We start from the raw sequence: 16476 nt of genomic DNA, 5'->3' as shown, positions 1-16476 counted from the left end.
CCTGCCTTATTCTTCTTCATCTTCTAGTACTTTCCTGTGGAGATGACAACCTGCTCTTACCTCTAACATATCTGAGAGAAGGGAGGTAATGGTTACGAGCCAGCTTTCCCCCACGTACAAGGAAGATGTTTCATCCCCTTCCCCCCCATCCCTGACAACAGCTGTCCCTTACCACACATCTCACCTGCAGGTGGAGCAGAGCTCTTAATTAAGGGCTTGTGTTATATGAAGTCCTGAGCTTAACTTTTCTTTCTGTCCTTCATGTCTTGCTTGTGAAGTAGAATGCCAGTGGGAATAATGAGAGAAGTTTCCAGCTTGCGTTGCAGCTGTAAGAAGACAGCATAGGTTTTTGTCAAAGGTCAGCAAGCAGTTCCCCATTCTCCAAGTCTTTGATAGATAACAACTCTCATGGGGAATTCTTAAAGCCTTTATAACATTTCTTTCTACAAAAGATTTCCTAAAAAGAGAGAAGAAATCTTTTAAAAGGACAGATTCTTATCAGAGAACTATTTTGATTTGGGTAGTTTACTTCTGCATGTACATGGGCAGGAGTGGAACAGTCCAAACAGTTTTATATTTCTTCTGCTGTGGCTTATCATTCAGTTTATAAGAAGATCTTTTAAACATATTCAAAAGTCAACCCTAAAGAGGAATCCTTTAACACAGATAGATCCCCTCTTCTTTTTGAGAAGAGAGAAGCACCTCGGGGTGCCTTTCTGGCAACCATTAGTGAAATTACCAAGGAAATACTCAGATTTTTGGTCAAGATATTGAAGAATTTGCTTATGGTTGAGACAGGCTAATGGGCTTCCTGGCAAAGTCCTGGTGAAACAAGTAGCCAAATTCAAGTTGGTTTCTTTGATTTTTTTTTTTTTTTTACCATGTTGTCATTTCATTCCCTACTGCACTTGAATAGTGAACACTTAGTAGGAGCATGTATGAGGGGCTAAGCACATATCAGGAGGGAAGGATTCTTCCTTACAATCATGCTTCAGCAGAAGGCAGTATCAAAAAAATTTGCAATTTTTTAATCTGCAAAGTTTTGTCTATCCTGAAAACAATTACAATTCTTCTAGCCTTCTAACAGGACTGTATTCACACTTTTCAGAACATGGAATTCTGCTCTTAATTTTTTTTTCCCCTCTCCCAAATTTGTGGAAATGATGTTCTTTCTTTTAATGCTATTCTAGTGGATACACCATTGCAGTGGAGGACAGCGCCTGTAGGTTGAGACAGAAGGGGAAGTTTGGCCTGAGGAGGACAAAGCTCTTCCTTTCATAGGCTTCCACTTCCCCAGGAATTGGAAGGCATCTGTAATATCTGCTTGCAGTGAAGAAACTGTTCAGCAGGTTGACTTCTGTGCTTTGCCAGCCCACCCAGAAAAGTACACATTAATGTCTGGCTTCTTGCTTGGAGTGATAATACATAAAGCTGAATTGTCCTGACAGACTTTTGAGCTTGCAGCACTAGGCAGTGAGAACATCTCAGCTAAGTGTTGCGATCATCTCTCCATCCCTAATGCCGAGTCTTACACAGTCAAATAGAGCATAATATCACTGGAATGATGCCCTGAAGAGGAGACCTGCCAGTGTGTATCCTGCTCGTTCTGGTGTGAGCCACTGGGCTGTGAAACAGCACAGATGTGCTGGGGGAACTCTCAGTGAGGCTAGGCAGAGGCATTCACCAGGCACCTGAACCTTTTATCACAGCTTGAATTAGAACAAGCAAATTACAAACCAAAACAATTTCAAATATAGCTCTTAGCCTGAGACTATTTAAATGGAATAAATTTGTAATTGTGGTTTAGTCTTCTAAGCTTTCTTGGTACACCTGTAAGTTCAAAAGGCTTGGAATTAAATTGATTGCATGATCAGATTCAATCACACAGTACTATGGAAATTTCTGACAGAAAAGAGAGTAAAGATTAAGTTGAGTTTGCCCACAACTAAATCTCTTGCTTAGGTAGATTTTAATCTTGTTTTTGCTGCAGTACGATGTGAAGAACCGTCGCACATTCCTGAGGCGCACCAAGTACGAGAGCTTGCACCTCGAGGATCTCTATGTGGGCAGCAAAGTCACTGTGTTCTCCCGGCACCTCACCATAGTGGACTATGGGAATCTGTATACGTCTCGCAAGCTTGGGAGCCGCGAAGAGAGGTGAGAAGGGAGATTTTAGAATCTTGTGTTTGGGGTTTCAAAGTAGATGTTTGCTAGAAATGAGATTTCTGTACTAATGTGGGCAGAAGAGGAGATGGCTGCATGTTTGTATGCAGTTTGAAGGGATCTGATTTTCTGATGGTGGCAGAGAAGCAAAGTGGTGCCTTGCAAGGCCAGCTTCTCTATGGTATCAGCTGCTGGCTCCTCTAGGTATTTTGGGAGAGAAAAGGGGGAGGAGGAAAATAGGTCCTATTCAGTTTTGGTACTCAGCAAAGGCCGGCAGCAATAGGGTTCTTGTGATTTGTAGATTCTCCTGGGGCAGAACTGATGTGGTAACTGATGTGTGCTGGGCTTGAAAGGCCGGGACCTTATGAAAGTTGCAGCTGTCTCTGTGGGTTCTGTGCAGAAGCCTAGTGCCTCACCAGTCTGATCTACTCTCTGTTAGTAGTGATAAAGGAAAGTACTAGAGGACTGCTCCCATTCTCTGTTGTTTTTCCTTACTGTGGAGATTTTTTCTGAGAATTTTTTTCAGCTTCTCTGAAGCTCTGTGTGCATGAGGACAGAAAGAGAATGTCAGTAAAAATTACAGGCTTTTTTGTTAAGATGAAGTTTGTTTATCATGGATGAAGATAAGACTCGTAATATATTTTGATTTAAAGGCTTGCTTTGGAAAAGACTTAAAGAAGCCATCTGAGAAAACATATGAGGACTAAGAATATGAGAACACTAAGATTAATTTAAAGAAATTTAGATTTGGTTTAATGGCAATGCAGGTAATTTCTGAATTTGCAAATTAATACACTTTTATAATATCCTCCAGCCTTTTTGAAAAGAACACAGAACATTTTCTTAGGTATGATATTTCAGTGAGCCTTAATCACTTGCTCTCTTGCCTCCTCCCAGTAAATGGGCTTGTTTTGAACTCTTTTTGGAGAGTTGTACATAATCAGACAGAAGAAGAGCTGCACGTTTTAACACACATCTTTGTCTTAACTGCACAAAAAAATCACTCTAAAAATACATGCCATAATATCTTTTCAGAGGAGTTCTGGTACTTCTCTAAGCTGGGGTTGGGCATGGTGAAAGAGCAGCAAAGGAGGTAGAGAGCACAAGGGGATGGATACTGTGGCTACTCTTTCTGTTCCTCAGTGCAGCTTTGGGTAGATTATAAAGATTTGGTAGATCTTTATATCAGTGTAAAGTTGTGTATTTCCTGCTCTGCCTAAACTAACATAATGCCTGGTGCTCTTGCAGTGCTCCTGCCGTTATACCAGGAAAAGGCAGCTAATGTTAAAATGACATTTTCTTCTAGTTGGAGGCGTTGCAGTCTACATGGCAACATTGTAATTGTGTTGGTCTTAGGAGGAGGCAAATTTTTGTACGGCTCTACAAAAGGAGGAGAAGGCATTTATGATATGTCTGCTGTTTGGAAAACATTTTAAGAATGTTGGCTGAAAGATAACATAGATATTCAAGTGGTGTTACATATTCAGAATAGCCCGAAGGAACATAGTGAAAGGTGCCTTACTCAGGCAAAGGATCCTCAAAATTCAGTTTCTTCATAGAAGCTTTCACTGAGTAAACAGGGTCATATTAAAAGAGTTTCCTTGGGCAAAACAGTTGCATGTGAGTTATTTGTCTTTTTGGCCTGTTCCTAGCAGGTTTTACAGCAGCTATTAGATGTAACAAGATTTATGCTGTGTGTGATAATTTCCAAAATAATTTGCCATTGGAATGATGTTAATAATTTTAAGGTTGCTGTGGGAAGCAGAATATTTCTCTCTCTCTTTTTTTTTTCCTTTTTTTTTTTTTTCTGCTGTGCTGTACAGTACTACTGGCAGATCAGTTTGACTTTGGAAATACATTCTTTGGTCACTCAATGAGTGCTCAGACAGGCTCAGCAGAGGCTTTTGAGGGAGACTCTGGAGTGAATATTAAAAAAATCTTGAATGTTTTGAGTTAGGGACCTTTACTTTTGTCAGCAAAACAAGTGAATGTGACCCAAGGTACGTGAGATACAAAACAGATGTGTAGAAAAAGGCTAGATTTCCACAGGCGCTTTCTAGAATTAAGCTAGAATTATTGAGACAGTTTTAGTTCAGTTTCTATCTCTACTTTTCTTAAGTCTTGGGTCAGTATTTCAATATTGTTGTATTTAAGTGTTCTGCATTTCGGTTCCCCTCCCAATGTATCATAAGAAAACCATCACAAACAGTGACTAAAATGGTTAGGTCAGCATGTCCTTACTTGCAGTGTGCCACATAAGGGATCACTGGCATAGGACCGAGCTTTCTCTTTCTGTAGCCTTGTGATCCTGGGTGGTTGTAACCTGAGGTAAATATTTGTCTGACCAGTGTGTCCTGCCTAAGTAGGAGTTACTTAGAGTCAATATCACTGGTACTGAAAATAATGTTAGAAGACTTGTGTGTCGCGCAGAAATACTTGTGTTCTGGTTTGAATGAGATATGATATTCTTATGCTTCTAGAAATTGACATAATCAGCATTTCTTTCCCTTCAAGACATAAGCTTCTGTATGTGCAGCAGTCCTATCATTAGAAGTAAGTAGGTCTCAAAAGCAGTCACAGCATGCTTTGTGCATTGTTCCTTTGATCAGTTCTCATTTTCTGTTGTTTCAGTACTTGTTGCAGCACTGTAACACAGTCCCTCTGAAAATGTAAGCAAGCGAGCTGAATTTTCCTTCTCTCTCCTTGGCTCCTAGACACTAAGTGGTTTTAAAGTCTACACTGCAGACTGCATCATGCCAAACCCTATGAAACATATTCCTAATTAAAACTAAAAATAGGGCACATGAATCAAAATCCAATCTCAGAAGCAGTCCTCAGCATCCTGAAGTTGGCTTCTTGTATCCTGCTTGCTTCTGAAGAGCTCACTGAAATGCTAAAGTTTAATTATCAGTGTGAGACAAAAGATATTATAAGGGTTGCTCACTGCAGTTTGTATTAATGTCTTCTAGGTAAATTGCTTCATAATGCAATATTTCTTTGCAAATTTTTAGGAATTACACTATTACTAAAACCCTTGAAATTAGAAAAGTAAGAAACAATTTATTTCTAGCATTACCATTCTGTCTCAGACAACCTGTGTAATAACATAAATTCAAAAAAGTGTTCCTTGAGAAAATGCAAATGGTGTTGGAGATCCCATTCCAGAGGTTTGATCCTTATTGTTTGTGGGAAATGAAGGTGTTGAGAACTTCTTGTGCCAGCATGCAGATCATGCATTGTGTGATTCTCATTGGTCAAATATGCATCTGCTCCTCCTCATGGGCCTCGATTCATGTGGTACACCCTGTGATATGATAAATAATATCACAAAATGAGGTGGAGCTCTGAAATCCTTGGGGAAGAGGGGACCAGGCTCTAAGGCTGCATGGAGTAAGCTGGCAAACTGTGATCAGTGTTGGTGAGAGGTCAGCCTTTCCTGCTCTGAAAATGGGATTAAACCAATTTTTGCCTGCACAGCTGTAGTCTGAAGCATAGTGTTGGCTGACTGCTTCCATGTAGTTTCTGGCTGCAGCCTTTGTCCATCAGTCTTTTTGTATCATACTTCCCCATGGGTCTGAGCCTGAGGTGCTCTGTGTATGGGAGCTTTGTGGTGCTTGAGGAAATCTGTTTGTTTCTGAGCTCTGAAGGTCATCTACACCTCTCCCTTAGCTGCAGATAAAATGTCGCATATGTTCAAGTCTTCCTGGTTACATTTCCTGGTCCTAACACCTCCCTTGCTCTACATTTGCTGTGAAATAGTCTGTCTCTTGCCAATGCATCTGTCAGTTTGGGGTCACTTAAGGTTCAGAGCAAATGTAGTGGAAGTTCATCCATCTCCTATAATCTCAGCATATTTGCCCTGGCTGGAATATATTGCTGCTAACCTAAGGGCTGCTTTCCATGCTATGCTGGTATATAAAATAGGAAATTTGCAATTATTTGTGTTTCATTCAAGGAAGTACTGCAATAAAAAATTCCATCTTGGAGAGCCTTCTTTATTGGAAACAGTGTAAAAGATGGAAAGTGCTCTTTAGGATTGTCAGAGATGTGGCATTTCTGAGATGCAGGGTTAAATAAATCTGTTGGTTTGTAAGCCAAGCACATTTGAGGCTGACTCACCACAAGATGAATGCAAATAGAAAATGCAATTTTACAGACCTTCTCTTTGTGCTTGTTATTTTTGATTAATAATACGTTTAGTGCTGATGGTGTTCTTGGTGCTGTGCAGAGCTCACTAAAACAGTCCTGGCCCTGGGGATGTGAAGTGTAAAAAAGGATAATTACCTAGAAGAAAGGATGTGCTCAGAAACAAAGATGTGGGGGAGAGTGTAGAGATTTTTGGATTGATGTCCCTTAGAGTACAGAATATAGCTGTCAGTCAGTATAGGAGATTAAATACCTCCTCTTCCATCTTTTTATTGTGTCTATTAACAGTGTCAGCTATTTGGCATGCACATTCTATACTATGAAGTTTTTATACTGTACCAAGCACAAGAGGATCTTCTTCTCTCAGAGGTCTTCAAGTATTTTAAAAGTATTATTAAAACAATCAAACTCTGAGTTTTATGGAAGAGGCACATGTTTAAGTAACATTTTTTAACAGGAACTTTAACAGCTTCAATTTTATGTGCATGATTAATATCAGGGGAAAAGGGAGCTGAGCAAGCAGAGGGAGAGATTAACAATTCAGTTGTGTTCTTAACGAGACTGAGGAACTGTTGAGATACCAGTTATCTAAGGAAGATGTGGTCAAACTGTGTGCTCTGAGAGCAAAGGGAGAAGTTGGTAAATAATAACTGCTGGTGGAACATTGTGAGCTGACTTGGGTTAGAAAGCCAAGGAAATGAAAATGTGCAAACCTTGTTCTTATCAGAATAATGTGTTGCACAGGCATTCAAGAACAGCATGGAAATTGATGAGACACTGGGACAGTGAATATGTGATGGTGACAGAATTTCTCTTTGATGTGCTGTTTTTTTGTCTGAATATGAATCAAATATGCACACCAAATGCTCTAAGGAAAGTTGTGTTGGCTCTATCTCTATAATTATTTTTTTTTTCTCCCCAGAACGCTGGCTTTGATTAAACCTGATGGAATGCGTAAGATGGGACAATTATTTGATATCATTATTAATGCTGGGTTGACAATAACTAAGGCCAAAATGATGCTGCTTTCAAGGTAAGGAATGCTTAAGGTTAGCTCTGTTGTATCTAAATATTTTTGCAATTAAGAATATTCTCTAAAGCTATTCTGTGTTGTTCCATGTGTCAGATCCATTCCACTGAGTAAAAGAGGTAACTCATGAAACTCATCAGTTTCATAGTTCTGCAGGTTTCTGAAAGTATTTAGAGATTTAAGCTAAGTAGTAAAAAATGCTGTGCAAATGAGTATGGGTGATGAAATATGTCATGTCTGTATGAACCCAAGGTGGCTACCATAGCTTTAGCAGTCCAGTAGTGTTTACTACTGACATGTCTGTATGTCCTCACCTCAAGGCTTCCTCATACAGGTGGTATTGCTCATTATAATAATCTTGTCTTTAAAGTATTTGGTTTGCTTGCTCTCAGTAAATCTGTTGTCTTAATTTTTGCTCTCAGATTTTTGCTGCAAGTCCTAGGCAAAGCAAGTGATCTTCTCATGGCACAGTGTTGGTTAGGTTTTACTCATGCATCCTCCTAATCCCCCAACCGTCAGTGTTCTCCACTTCTTAATGAGTCCCAAGATTTAAAAGAAGGATTGCTTCAGAGGAAAGAGAACATCATTAATTTAGGGTAGAATACTTTCTCAAAGTTACTGCATTATTTTTCCATTGCTGCTTTGCCAAACCTATTCTTATGCAACATGTTTTTGGAAAGAAAAGCTTTCTATCTTACATAATACCATTTTCATGTATTCTTAGTATTTATATATGAGGTCAGCAACAATTTTTCCTTCACTTCAGAACCTTTTTGGCTTTCTGAAATACTGATAAAATAACTATAAGACTTCCTCCTCTAGCATACACCTGCTGCAATATCTGATGGTACTGATTCCAGATCCTCCACCCAACAACTCTAAATCACGAGTTCAAACATGTTTCTAATGTTTCTTTGCAATTCAGAATGTTCTTTCAATCTAGCTTTTTTTTGCTTCCTCTCTCCTATAATATAAGAGATTTGATCCTGAACTGTTTTGGGTGATGCTTTGTTTGAATGTCTGTCTGAGAAATCAAACTATTGAGCCAAGTCACGTGCTTTAGAGTTGACTCACACTGAAGGGAAGAAATTGAGACTTGAACTTTTACTGCCTACTACAATATAAAAGTTTCTGGTTGTCTTGTCTTATATATATAATTATTAATAAGCACAAGAATGGGCTGTGATACTGAATAAATTTAAATAGTGTCCTGAGTATTTTGTGGTTTCTCTGCATATCATCTACTCAATTTCTTGGGACTTTTCCATTTTAAAATTATAGAGCCATGGCTTTGCCAAAGTCTTCTACCTTTACATTTCAGCAGGCTTGCTTGTTCAAATCATCATCATCAACATCATCATCTACTGCTTTCTTTAAAGGGATTATTAACAACATTTGTCTGTCAATCTCTGTTAAGTAGATTCATGCCTTCTGTAAAAGTTGTATCCAAGATATCGAAGTGTGGGCAGGCACTTACTTCTTCAGTCTCTTCCTTTAATCCTGTGTCAGTTCAGTCTGTTATACATAGGTGAACACTTTTTTCCATTATTTGAAAACAGAGAACTAATAATGAAATTAAAAAGGAACTAAGTTATACAACTCAACTGCACTTTGATATTTATTTCAGTCGGAATTGTTAACTGAGTAGTAGAGCTCAATTTGATTCAGAAACAGACCTCTCAAATACTTCTTTGCAATCAGAAATGGTAATACTTAATCTCTTCACATTCCTTTTTCATAGTTGCTCTCCAAAATTCTTTGGTGAATTAATTTCAGAGAGGATTTTCTTGTGAAATAATGAATTGTGGGCAACCTTTTGCACAGTGTAGGCTTGAAGCGTGAGATTGCAAGAGTTCCTGTGTCTAGCATAATTTTTACATCATGCTTCTCCCTTAGTTTGAAAAGGAAGGGAAGTAAATCTACTCTATGGTTGATAAAAATATTTTGGATCTTGAATGGCTCATACTTATACTGAACTAAAAGCAACAAACCAGGAATTACTCAGGTCATTTTGATTAAAAAGTTGGAGAAAAATGTGGCTGTTCAAACATTGATAAATGTTAAGAAAATTAAATTCTGCTTATGTTCTTCTTGATGTTATTTCTTTCCTCTGGCAATATTTGGTTTAAGTCTGGACTGTAAATGGGAGAGAGGCATCAAAAGTGCAATTTCAGATGACAGAACTATGCCTTTGTTCATACTTGGAATCTGTTATTTGAAAAATATGCAGGCAATTTCTGTCAGTAAAGAGAGCTGCTGAAAATGAACAAACCCATGAAGACCAGAAAAAAATCAGAAGACTGTGCTGCAGGTAAAAACAACTTTCCAATTTGGAATCTCACCCTACAGCACTGCTTTATTATGAACTCTGTACCCAGAGTAGAGGTCAGCAATATTGCTTTCTTTCACTTGTCAGTCCTCTTGAAGAGGGTTGTCTTTCTCTACAAATTCCAGCTTCAAAAAGTGGTACACACCAGAATTTGGAGCAAGCCAATACTGAGCCTGTGTTCTGAACGGGATTTCTGAAGCTGCTAAATAGCAGTTTTAGAGCTGAAAAACTCTATAGATTTTTCTAGCTGTTGCCATGTAGAAAACGTTCAGTAAGCAAGGGTAAAACGTGAGAAGCAGCTGGAGAAAAAGATGGGGAAAAGAGTAGGTTAGCTGGTGACTGGGGCTGGTGGGGTGAAAAACCACAAAATGGTGTGTCCATTGGTGGATGGATGGTAGCTCTGCACTTTAGTGGTCCCCAAAACCATGTAGTTGGGTTTGTGAGCCCAGTGCTGGTAGGAGCATGGCTGTGGCAATGGAGAGCTTGGGAAGGGCTACCACCCTGTCTGAAAAGGACATCTTTTTGCTTCCAGCTCCTGAGGAAAGGCTGAGTAACAGCTGTGCTGCAGACACACTGGGTATGCCTGGTAGCCTTTATTTGCCTGGCAGTGTAAGGAGACCCCTCACTGCAGAAACCCTATTGCTTTGGAAGAAAGCATGCGTAATCACTGCTGTGTTCCCTGAGGAGACTGCAAGACCAAATTGAGTTTTGAAGTGTGAAAGTGTGGGAGAAATCCAGCACAGTGGAGGCCATTGTGCTGCCTATGCAACTTGTAAGATTTGAGGACACTGAATGGAAATCAGGTTATGCAGTATTTTGTTATCCACCAGTTTAATCAAACACTAGCCCTGAAAAAGAAATGTTCCAGTGGAGTAGATAAATTGTTTATGCTTTAAAACCAAATTTCATTTACCAGTATTCCCACTCAAACTGATGAATGATGAAAGCAACATAACAGCAAATGGCTTTCAAGAAGGTGACTCTGCTGCATTTGTTTCTCAGCCTGAGAATGTGGGGACCATCAATGACCGTGAAATGGGCTTTAGTAAATCCTTCTCAGAGCAGGAGCATGAGGAGTAGTTAGCTGTACTGGTAGCCACACAAAATATGAAATTTAAATGTAGTTTCTGTTATTGGACAGGAACACCCAACACCTTGTCCAGCTTAAGAAGGCATTGCCTGTAGAAATGTGTTTATGGATGATATTTAAATGAATGATAATTGTGGTTTTCAGGGGGGTTTTATGTATGTATATATGTATCTGTGTATATGTGTGTGTATATATATATATATAAATATATCTATGTCTTTTTACTTTTTCAGAAAAGAAGCAGCTGATTTCTATGCTGATTATCGAGCAAAACCTTTTTATCAGTAGGTATATCAATTTCAGCTTGATGTGTATTAAGCTTATTTATTGAACACACAAAATTCATTTACCATTTTTGATGCCACAGGGTTATGGGAGAATCAGAGCTTGTCTTGGTCGAGTGGAGCCCTTTGCAAAGCATGCACCTTTCCTTCTTCCTCCAGGGAGAGATCCTTATTTCAGCTCTTTATGGTTTTAACCCACATTTTTTACAACCCAGTGGTATCAGGGGAATGTCTTTTGTCCCTCAGAAGTGAAAATGCTCCTAGCAGGTCTAAACTTCAAAGCCAACAGAAGGGCTATCTTCAGGATCAGGGTAGAACACTTAGTTGTAAGAATTGACTTGGTAACAAGTATTCCAAATAATAAATAACTGAAAGGATAGTTCATAGGGTAGTTTTTACTGTACTGCTACCCTTGGACAAATGTCAAACTTGCATGATGGTAGACTGCTCCACCTGATGTGAGAAACCCTAGTCTTTCCATAACTGACCAGATGGATGCTCATGACCCAGAGATTGAATCGTTTCTGCTTTCCCTGAAAGTGCCAGCAACTTTCTTTTCCTCTCTCCCCACTGTGCATTCTGGCTCTTCTAGGGAGATGGTGCCTTGTGTTTTTCAGCCATGTTGGTGCATGGGTTTGCACTGATGTGGTTAAAAGACTTGGTTTCAGTACTGGCACAAAGTGCTTGAGAACTAGCATTGCCAGATGCTCTCCAGCAACAGCAGCTGATTTGTTGTGGGTCCAATCTAAAGCCCTTCAGAGAGACATGGCCCTAGGCTAAGTCTGACCATGTTGGAGGTCAGAGAATGCATGATTTGGAATTGCATTTTCTTTACTGAGTAAGCCTGCTTGAATATGTTGATAAACAATCAAGAATTTTGCCTGAAGTGTTATTTCACAGATGTCTGTCTATACTAATGGTAATTGTCTGAGGAACTGTAGCCTTTTTCTACTGTGATGTGCCTGTCTCCCATCCTACAGTCCTATTGGCTACATCTTCTGTATAGGATTTTTCTCTAAATTAGAAATAAATAGCTCTGGAGCATTCCAAATCAAATAGAAACAAGAAACTTCAAGGCAGTAAAATGTGAAATCTACAACTCATATTTAATGTTGTATCTTGTCTTTAAATTCAGATTTCGTCTGCAAGTTCACTAGTCGATGTAAGTCTAGTGAATAGTAAGGAAAAATAACAATTCTATTTTTTGGAAAATAATGGTTTTCATATTAAAGAAATTTTTTAAAAAGAATATTCAAGGATTAGTCTGCACAGTAAATAATATTGCAGAAATTGCATTTTTCTTGGATGTATGTGTGAGTACTATTTAACTGTCCTAAACAAGCAGACTCTGACCAACAGAACCTAACATCCAATCGCTTTTTATTGTGTTGTTTCTTTATGTAACTTTTCATAGTTTTAATATTGTTTCTTTTTCAAAAAACTACTAGGATTTCTCTTCTCTTCTTGACTGGTAATCATTAGGAAGAAGGTAGTTGGAGAAGCATGCACATCCACAATTATAATTGTGTAAAGCTCTTCTTTTAAACAAAATAGTACAAAATTCAGGGGCAGTGTTCTCCTTTGTTGGTTCTGTCCAGACCAAACAGCGAAAAGACAGGCTTATTGGTATGCATGTTTTGTGAAAATACTGAATTATAGTTATTGGTGTTTTGTTTAGTTTTTAAATGGAATGTTTGGGTTACCAATTTTTGATGGTTGTTTTCTATTGTGAGATGGTCAGGACAGGAGGTAGGCTGCTTCTGACAGCTTCTTCTTCTTGCTTGGATTTATCCTGTTAAAATCATTTGTGTAATGCCAAGATGTAATAGCTCCCTTTGTAAGTCCCTTCTCCCATGCAAATTTTCAACCCCTCCCCTTCGCTCCCACTTTTTACGTTGGCTGGGCAAAATCCATGGGAGAGATCTGTGGGGCAGTGGGGAGTTCAGCTTGAAAGCAGTGCTGATGTTCTGTCAGTGGGGTACACATCCAAGTCATGTATGAGAGCCTTGAAATGCTGCTGTGCAGAAGAGAAAAGCTGTTAGACAAGTGGTTACCAGGGTCTCTCTCTCACTGTTACCAGGACTCCAGTACTGATCCTTTAAAAATTCTTTTGAACTCTAAGACTCTACAGAGTAGCTTGAGTGAGTTTGGATTAGCTACATGTTGGTTTTTTTCTACAACCATAATAAGGGAGTGTCTGCACATGACCTAATCTAACCTCTTCCTCAAAGCAGAGTCAACTTCAAAGTTAGATCAGGTTGCTCCAGGTCTTTCCAGTTTGAGTTCTGAGCATCTCCACTGGGTCAAGTTTTTTGTTGTTTTTAATTTGTAGCATGGATCACCATGTGCTCTTTCCATTTTGCAGTGAGCTTCTCCAGTTAATAATGAGTGGCCCCATCCTTGCTATGGAGCTCTTAGGAGATGATGCAGTGAGTAAGTGGAGAGCAATAGTGGGGCCAGCAAACCCTACAACGACTGAGAGTGATACACTGGACAGCATCTCAGAGAGCTTTGGACATTGTGGCCTCAGAGATGCAACTCATGGCCCAGATTCAGTTGCTTTAGCTGCTAAAGTAAGTTTTAGACTCTTTCTTGACTGAGGTTTATTTTTACTTTTATCTGCTAACAAATGGATTAGGAATTTCTCATTTTGTCTCTACACGGGTTCAGAACTAGTTTACGTATTCTTCATGTGCTCCTGTTTAGCATGGAAATATAAACTGTCTGAAAAGAAAAATCTTGTTTATCAAAAAGGTAAATCTTGAGTGCTTTGATCAGGAGAGCATGCCGGGCCATTTTTAATGTCTCCTGTACATCACAAACAGTAAGTTAATTGAATAGCCTGTGTAATCTACCTATAGTCTACTGATGTTGGTCATAAAAAGAAAGGGATTAAACAATTAAATCTTTTTGTGCCCTCTTGTGTTTCACACATCTGTTCTCCTTCACAGTTGTCACTACTGCTCTGCTCGCAGCCTACTTTGCTGTTATTGTTCAGAATGAAAAATTAAAAACCAGGCTACTTTTTAGTGCTTTGTGCTTTGAGAGGTAACACAGTGGACATAGCTTTGAGGAGTTTGGTTCTGTTTTGCTTTGTTTGCCATGTTTCTTTTCTCAGTGCTAAGAAAAAGCCCTGGGACTGGGTAATAGATATTAACATTTCTATAGAATTAAGGGGTCATTTGTGTGCATTGTTGTGGGATAGATATGCTAATAAGTGATGGCAAGAAAAATGTTTATCTCATGGTTTATTGATGTGTCACTGTGGTGTCTCAGCTGTAAACCACTTCAACTGAGGAAAGATACCAGTTGTTGCTTCCTTGATTCTAGTCTTCCCTCTTTAAATTGGAACAGCTGCAGTAGCACAGCTGCAGAGAGACCTCTGGTTAAATAGTTAGATGTCTTCAAATATAAAGGTGAAAGTTTCTCTTTTTTCCTGCGTACTACCATGACAACTGTGCCAGCTTCTGAGCTGAGAGTGTAGGAAAGAGTATCTATTAGCATAAATTCTTGGTTAGAAGCATAAGTGTGTGCTTAGGTTTTAGTTTGTTATTCTTGTTGCATTTCTTTTTTTTTGAAATGATGTCCAAAGGCCCCGTTCATCTGCAGCATTTTTATGACACTGGGATTATTTTGCTAAACATCTGCAGGTGTGTGCATCTTTGTGGTGTTACTGATACCTATCTTTAATAAATCAAACAAAATTTTAAATTTAGTGCGCCTGTGCCTTTATTAATTTAGTAGGCCTAGTATTATATGGCTGTATAGCAGTTGCTATGGAAACTAGTTGGCTGTGCCTGCAGAAGATTTGCTGAAAAGAAGGAAATACACGATAAAGGGACCTAAATTAACTCTCCTGACAGAAAACTGAAGTCTCAACCGCATTTAATGAATGTATTGTAAGATGAACACTTAGAGTGGAAAGCTGCATTGTTCTTTTGATGGCCAAATGACAATTGAAAGAATGTCTCTGATACACTCTAAGCTGCTGTCTCCCTGCAGGCCAAATTTTGTAATTTCTTTAGATCAGGAATAAAGGGTATGGAAATTTTTTTTTTTTTCTTAAGGCTCCACAAGATTATAGTTTGGCCTTTCATTATGCAAGTCCTTCAGCATTATTGAGTTAATTTCCATTTATGAATTTAATGGATAAAACTAAGTGTTAACTATTACACATATTTTACTGCCTTTTTCTGTCTGCTTATTTTAGAGTAAATAGCAGTTAATAGAGTGGGACAAGTTCCTTGAATCATGCAGCATTTTATCAGTAGAAGGATGTAAGGAATGAACCCTATTGTCTCAGGTGCGCCCACTTAAAATGTAGATTATTTGCCAGCAGAAAAAAAGAGGCGATTTTTCCTTCTGTTGAAAGATCCATTGTCCAGGATCCATTGTCCAAGATGCAAAGCACGACAAGTTTGAATTGTGTAATTCTGAAAGCAGAAATGGTTGAAGTGCTATGAGCTAAATGTGAGCTTATTCCATTTAAGTTGAGCTAGTAAATTAAGGGAGACAATTCCAGGAAATGGCCTTTAGCATCGCTACTGTTATATGGGAAAAAATCAAGTACATTTGATAGTCGTATTTCTTGGAGGAAACATTTTCTCTTAAATAGAAATTATCATTTCTCTTACTGAATTTGACCCATAGGTATGAAATGGAACCTGTGTTTTGCACATTTGTTGATTGGCAGATTGTGTAACATATGTGAGTAAATGGTAATAGAAAAAGTGTGAAGCTGGCAGTGAACAACGAAAAAATATCACTGAGGAAAGAAACCTGACTGCCAAGTTCACCCCGATATGGTCTAAGACACAAGGTATCTGATGCCTAAATAGTGATGGTGGGAAGAAAGAAATCGAAGGCAAAAAGGTTCCTTTGATTTATCTGAGAAATCAAAGCAATTGAGTTCATCAGCTTCAATTCAGTAAGACTTTTAAAAAAATTATAGGGCCAATAAGGCATGAGAAGTGACTCAGCAATTTTAGAGAAAGTTTAATTGTTTAAGATGAAAGGAAGAAAATGTAAACAATTTGGAAGGAGGTCAGTTTTGTATATGGAAAGAAAACATACTGAGAATGGATAATAGTTGTATTTTTGCTTATGCAGTGGAAAAGATGATTTGAAAAAAAGGAAAAATAAAATATGTGTGTAAGGGAGTGGATTTGGAAAGATACTTAGGAAAGTGAGAGAGCATTAGTAAAGCTGGTAGCACCTCTACCAAATTATTGTTGCATCAGCATTTTGAGTGCTCCGAGTGTGAACAGATTGCATTGCAGAACTGTAAAGGAAGGCATTGCAAGAAATTCTCCAATCCTGTTTTTGTGATTGTAGCAATGGTGCCAGAGAGGAAAAGATACATTTGAGATAATGCTTCAGGGAAGAAGTATTTGTAGGAAAAAAATCTGCACTAAAGGTTTATCTTCTGTGATTA

At 38.6% G+C, this 16476-nt stretch overlaps 1 protein-coding gene across 2 annotated transcripts in view; it reads left to right on the top strand.

Annotated features, from left to right (window-relative positions):
- The window catches only part of NME7 (NME/NM23 family member 7), an 89718-nt gene that overhangs the window by 19161 nt on the left and 54081 nt on the right, over positions 1–16476 (top strand). Inside the window, exons 3-7 of one of the 2 annotated variants that reach the window (XM_059837963.1) lie at positions 1991–2157; positions 7232–7342; positions 9570–9650; positions 10992–11042; positions 13408–13615. In XM_059837963.1, coding sequence (XP_059693946.1) covers positions 1991–2157; positions 7232–7342; positions 9570–9650; positions 10992–11042; positions 13408–13615 — 618 coding nt within the window. The remainder of the gene's footprint in view (positions 1–1990; positions 2158–7231; positions 7343–9569; positions 9651–10991; positions 11043–13407; positions 13616–16476) is intronic. The other variant, XM_059837962.1, reaches the window with a different exon arrangement.

This window comes from Haemorhous mexicanus, chromosome 2 (genome assembly GCF_027477595.1).
Source record: "Haemorhous mexicanus isolate bHaeMex1 chromosome 2, bHaeMex1.pri, whole genome shotgun sequence".
NCBI classification, from domain to species: Eukaryota; Metazoa; Chordata; class Aves; order Passeriformes; family Fringillidae; genus Haemorhous; species Haemorhous mexicanus.
Note: the sequence above shows the minus strand (reverse complement) of the source record. Positions and strands in the feature narration are given on the sequence as shown.